Genomic DNA, 6,000 nt, shown 5'->3' with positions numbered 1-6,000 from the left:
CAGCCGTATGCGTAGGTTAGAAGCAGCTGAATCAGGGGAACCAAGGCAGCCTCGGGGGCAAAGACGTTGGGCTCAACCCAGATCTGCTGCTGGTGGCACAGCGACACGGAGCTGTGCCTACGCCACCGGAGATCCGCTGGGGAGAAAAGCACACCAGCCTCCAGTGAAATCGCACACCAGTGCATGCAGGGCTGGGGGCACAGGGGCACAGACTCCGCCTTGCGCCTAACAAGATGCTCGTACACTAAGACAAGGAATTTGCCTTGACAGATCGAGTCTAATACTGCTTTTGTTTCTGTTGTTGAATTCCCAGAAGGGTCAGCTACAGCGGGGCTCTCCAGGAAGACTCCACAATGAAAAAAACAACCCACAGTTGCTTCTTACTGATCATCCTCCTAGTTGTAAGTACGAGAAAACTGAACTGCTCGTGACACCTGCCAAACGTAAACTTGTGGTGATGTTCAGAAAAATGAGTGCTGAGCTGTATTTGTTACGCTGCACAGGTGAAGGAATGAGTTCCCTTACTGATAAACTTCAAAATAAGGTTGTTAAAGTTTCTAAATAAGATCTCTCGTAGAAGTTTGAACTTGAAACCATCGTTTCTTGGTGAGGCCGGACTGCAAGTCTGAAGAAGGTAGTGCTTGTCACTTTTCATTTCTGTGCTTCACAGGCTATGACACATCAGTGACGTGGAAACTTGTGTGTTTAAAACTTCTTAATGTTGTGTGAGACTTAGACTGCCTTAAGTAATTGTGGATTTTCACTGTTTATAGTTACTCTGCTATTAGAAAAGCAACTGAAATAGAAAACAACAGTATAAAGTTTAGCTGTTCAGTTCAAATTATGTTTTCCATGTTTAATATCAATATTACAGTTACTGCAGTGCATGCAACATGGCTGAGTAACAGTTGTTCTATGTAGTGAATTAATTTCTAGCTGACTAAATACCTCTCATGTAAGTTGAATGCTTTCTCTGATCTCTACTCATGAAACCTCAAATTATTTGCAATTATCATAAGGTTGTAGACAGCACAGGTAGGCAGAAATGAGAATACTGCCCAGGGTGTTGGTTACAGGACAGTCAGAATATGCCTGAATGATGCCACTGGGAACAAGCTCCTCTGCCTTGGTGTGGTACGAGTGACTTGTGAGCTGTATGCCACCTTATTCCCCAACCAACTCTTACCTCTGTGTTCCTGAAGAAAGCTTTGATACTTCTTGGGTTTTGCTGGTTAGCTCCCCATGCCCTCTGCTTCTCGTCTTCTCCCCCAACACCTGAATGGGGACGTTTGTGCGTGTCTCCCCATCAACTCCAGTCCTTCCTGGCTGTAGGTTGTTGAAATGGGGCTAGAAGACACGTTGGGAAACAGGAGAGACTGCTTCCCCTGGTTGGTTTGCTGGGTTGGGTCCCTCTCAGCCTAGCATAACTTGCCTGCAGTGTTGTTTGCCACTTAAATTTATATGGATAAAAAGGAGGGAAGGAAAGTAGAGAACAGTAAAAAAATGGTGGATAGAAGGAGGTAAAAAGAAAACAATTAAATGAGATTGTAGAGAACCCAGGAGAACAGCAAAGAACACCTCACTTTGGTAAAATACTGAATTCGTAGCTCAGGATTAGGACCGTCAGCTGAAGAAGAGCTGGAGAACAGGAGAAAGAATGGAGAAGAGTTGATACATTTCTGCTAACTTGGTCTCAGAAGAACTTGTCCAGAATTAGTGAGCGATTTGAGGAATCATCCCTGTGCTTGGTAGAAGTCTTCTGCCTTCAGATATAATGGGGTGTTCTGGTGTTTGTGACCTTTTGTGGCTGTTGCACGTAGCCGTGCAAGGGGTGTGTGTAGCAGTGCACTGGCTGGGAAATCGCCCGTGGTCAGACATCTGTCCAACAAAACGGCCTGACAGAGACCAGCTTCCTCCGGGTTTGCCCCCCAGCTGGTCTGCGTAGTCTGGCAGGGGCCTTGGCAAAGAACAGCAGCTCTTCCTAGAGCAAGCTGGTGCTCGCTGAAGGAACAGCTCCAGATTATTTTTCTTCCCCAATCAAGTGACAGGACTGTAAATATTCCGGTAACTAAAATTGTCAACAGCATTTCTGAGCCTCTGAGGTGCTCTGACCTACAGCGTGGATTTGTAGGCCAGCCCTGAAGGACTGGGCTGATCCTTGCCCTGTCATCTGCAATTCTCTTAAACCTCTCGCCCGTGGTGGCGTGTGTGCAGCGTTAGCTCTGTGCTCGCTCCCACAGGACTCCAGGGCCAGGATTTCTCTAAGAAACTCTGCAGTGAGATCTGCATCCCCTTCCTTTTGGCTGTCTTTGCACCAGAGGGCTCTGCAGTTTCTGACCTCAACAGGTAACTTAAGCACAAGTTCCTTTACATTTTCACTGTTCCAGTCTGTGTTCCTTCCTTCCCCACTCCAGTGGCAATACTGTGATCTACTTAGAAACCTCCTAGAGTAGTTTATCTTCTGGTATGGAGGAGCCACGGGCATAGAAGCAGACTGTGAACAAGCTCTGTTTCCATGATGACGCTTGCCAGAACACTGCTGTTAGATCAAATATGAAAAATATTTGGCATTAGTCTTTTTTCCAAAAATTTCCCCACCTGTAGCTGGTAGGAAACACTCATTTTTTACATTTTATTTGTGGTCTGTAATGAGGAAAAGGTGTCTGTCTGTCTTTTCCAAAAAGAATGTTCCCACTCTGTGGGTTCTTCTGATTGCTCCTTGGTTCCCAGAGCCATGAGCCCCTGGGACTTACCTGTCAGCGACTGCCTGAGGTTGAGGAAGATACAGAAGTTAGTGATTTGTGACGCAGGGGTGACGTCCCATTCCTGTTTTCTACTCACCCCACAAACCGTCCTCCAGGTCTTTCTTCTTTGTCTTTGGTGGTTTACTGTCACCCTCTTGTCTGTCCTGCACTCCCAGCTGGTGACCGCAAGCTGTTGCAAAGGACACAGCCTTTCGAGGTCCTTGTGCTCCTCTGGGCTCCAGGCGCTCTGCTTATGCCGTTTGTCCCGCTGGAGGTGCCAGTCCTCCTGCGGTGTCACCACTATTGAGAAGGACATGCTTTTTTCCTGAAATATCTTTTCTTGGGGTACCTGTGATTCCACTCTCAGTGTTGAAGCACTCCCCGCTCTCTAGACAGTGGCAGTGCTTTGCAGAAGACTTCCTCAGACTCGTTCCGTGTCTCTCCCTGAATGGTTTGTCGTAGACCCCAGTTACATGGTGTCCACAGGCCCCCCCCCGCCCCACAGTCTCCTTTAGACTTGTCACCAAGGGGGTTTGGTACCTTCTGACAGAAACACTGTCTTACGCAAGTCATTTTTTGTGTAGAATAAATAACACTTAACTCTTCTGTGCACAGGTCCGTAATAACTCGCCTTTGCCAAACAAAAACTAAAGGGCCAGTTGCTCCAAAACCTAATTTAGAAATAAAACTAACTGCCTATTGTTTTCCTCTTTGAGGCTTCCCTTGCTTTGGATGCGTGAGAATGCATCTCCAGATAATTGTCTGCAGTTTGAAGTGAATTGTGTTAGAAAATTTAACAGTTCATTATTTCTTAGTTCACTTTATTCCTGATGCCTCTTGGTTTTGATAATTGTTGAGAGACACCAAATGTGATAGATTTGTTTCCTCAAGTACGTGAGCCCCTGTGAGCTGGAGCGATTAGTTCATCTCCTCACTGCACTCTTCTCTCTGCAAGAAAGATGGAGCGTCAGCACAGTGGGTCCAGGGGCATCAAGCTGGAGAGAATGAGGAGGACAAAACAAGCTTGGGTCTCCTTCCTGTGCGACCGATCAATTTTGCAGGACACTGAGAAAAGACAGTTCTGTTCTGTTGTGCTTTATTCCGTACAAGTGAGAATTTGTCAAGTGAGAATTGTCATCTAGTGCCTACAGATGGTAATTTGGTCTTAGCCTGTAAATGAGGATTGATGGAGTAGTTTTTCTCGCACACTCCTGTTTAGTTGTCCTGAGCCAACCACAAAGTGCACAGTAAGGCCAAAATGGGTGCTGCAGCTGAAGACCACGCTATTATTCAGGGGACATTAGACTAAGGTTGTATTTTAAAAAAATTCATTTTGAAGTAAAAAAACCCCAAATTGTATGAGTTCATTAAGTCCAAATCTGTCAAACTGTTTCCAGGCTCAGCCACTGAGCTGTACAGTCTGATACTTGTCTGAGCTCCCAAAAGCTCGTGAATAATTCCCGTTCACAAAACATGGAAAACTAAGTGAAAGCCTAAATGTAGTTTTTGGCAACTGCACAAACTGGCGTGTTTCAAACACAATTTAAGTCTCCAGAAGCCAATTAGTGAAACGTTTGCCGCTGTGGTGAGGGCACCGCCGATGGCATACCCGTTTGGTCTGTGCAGCTGGGAGCACAGCACGCACTGGTGCCAGTCTGGCACCACTGGGAGCCCAGGGGCTTCCCCAGCTGTGGGTGGTGAGGTCCCCCAGGTCTCGTCGCCCGAGACCAAGCTGTTGAAAGCTGCTGTTCCGAAGCTCACGTGTCCCTTGGTAACTGGGTTGCTTCAAGCAGCCAGGAGGTGGACTTGCAAGTTGTGGAGCTCTCCTTGCGCAAGGAAAACGCAGGAAGGCACGCTGCTGGTGACTTCAGGTGGTGAGAATTAGTGTGAGACTTGAAGACTCGAGCTGCTCATGGCTTCCCAAGAGGGAGAGGAGTGCCCTGCTCTGTTCTATTCACCCACCTTCAGGGGTGATCAGGACTTCTTGTCTCCATCTTTGCTTTATAAAAAAAGAATGTTACTGTGCAGCTGGTTGCCCTAAAGAGGCCTCTGGTAAGATGATGATCAGAGCTGCAAGCAAAAACCCATGAAGTATTCTGCAGCCTTCCTTTAAGCCCACAGCTTGCATCAGTCTTCTCTGGGAGTAAAGCCTCACCGTGTGAGCAAATCCTGCAGCAATGGAGAAGAACTGTAAGATTCATGAGTTGCTTTTTGTTAAAAATGCTGTGTCTTCATCTGCTGTGGCTGATCATCTCATGCTTGTTTAAACAGCTGCCAAAGTCTGCGATGTGTGTTGTATGGGATCTCGTGGTGAGATGAATTCCATCCTGCTTCAACAGCAGTTGAGTATGGGGAAACTTTAACATTCAGCAGTTAAGTAAAACATGTCATGTTGAGGTGGTTCCCCCAAAAAATTGTCTGCTCTTTCCTAGCACATTTGTGATGAATGAGAAATTATGTTTACTGAGTACCTTGCACTAATGACCTTCCGAAGGCATCGCAGGTGTTTTCTTCTCTGCCCCAACACTTGCAGCTGTAAAAAGAAGTTCAAATGTAATTGAAGTATGAGAGGGGCTCTGCAACCAGTCTAAACCACGCTGAGCTGTCGCTCAAAGCTGTGGTGTATTGAAGGACGGGAGTTTAGTGACCACAAGGTGGTAACTACACGTAACAGTTGGGAAATAGGTGTACCAAATGAGTGTCTGAGCTGTCGGAATCGATAACGAACAGTGAGAGCATTCAGAACTTGAAATATATTTTGACTGAGCTCAACAATACAGTAATTTTGCAACATGTATGTAGTGGAAAGAGGGAAAAACCAAAAGCAAAGCAAGCTACAAATACCTTCTTTTCCTAAACATCATGTATTGTCAACAGTTAGTATATGTCAAGCTCCTTGATGGTGAAAGAATAATATTTGGAGATGCTTGTTCAGTGTCCCGTATTTTGTAGAAGTAAAAAAAGAAGGAATTTTATGCTTGCTTTATCTGGATTCTGTCTTGCAGAAATGGGCAGTCTTGCACAGGTTCATAGCAGGTGTCTGTCTTGCAGAAACCAGGGCACCATTTGTTCATTTTGCTGTAGCTTAATAATGAAGCCAAATTGTTTTGTTAATTCTAGGTATAAAGTGAACTTCGGCACTCCTAGCAGCCTGGTTTTTTCTCTTTGTAATGTTAATTCATTTTCTTACAACAGTCATTTGTCACGTGGTGGCTTGGTGGTCGTATGTATGACGTCATTTACTTGGACTTTTAGG

General features: G+C 45.7%; 1 protein-coding gene across 1 annotated transcript in view; it reads left to right on the top strand.

Annotated features, from left to right (window-relative positions):
- The first annotated feature begins 353 nt into the window (after nt 1-353).
- Nucleotides 354-6,000, top strand: part of CALCR (calcitonin receptor) — a 57,932-nt gene continuing 52,285 nt past the window's right edge. The window contains exon 1 of the mRNA XM_086468196.1: nt 354-401. Coding sequence (XP_086324322.1) covers nt 354-401 — 48 coding nt within the window. The remainder of the gene's footprint in view (nt 402-6,000) is intronic.

Source organism: Leptosomus discolor, chromosome 7, assembly GCF_034619465.1.
Source record: "Leptosomus discolor isolate bLepDis1 chromosome 7, bLepDis1.hap2, whole genome shotgun sequence".
NCBI classification, from domain to species: domain Eukaryota; kingdom Metazoa; phylum Chordata; class Aves; order Leptosomiformes; family Leptosomidae; genus Leptosomus; species Leptosomus discolor.
The sequence above is the reverse complement of the archived record's forward strand: the minus strand, read 5'-3'. Positions and strand labels throughout refer to the sequence as shown.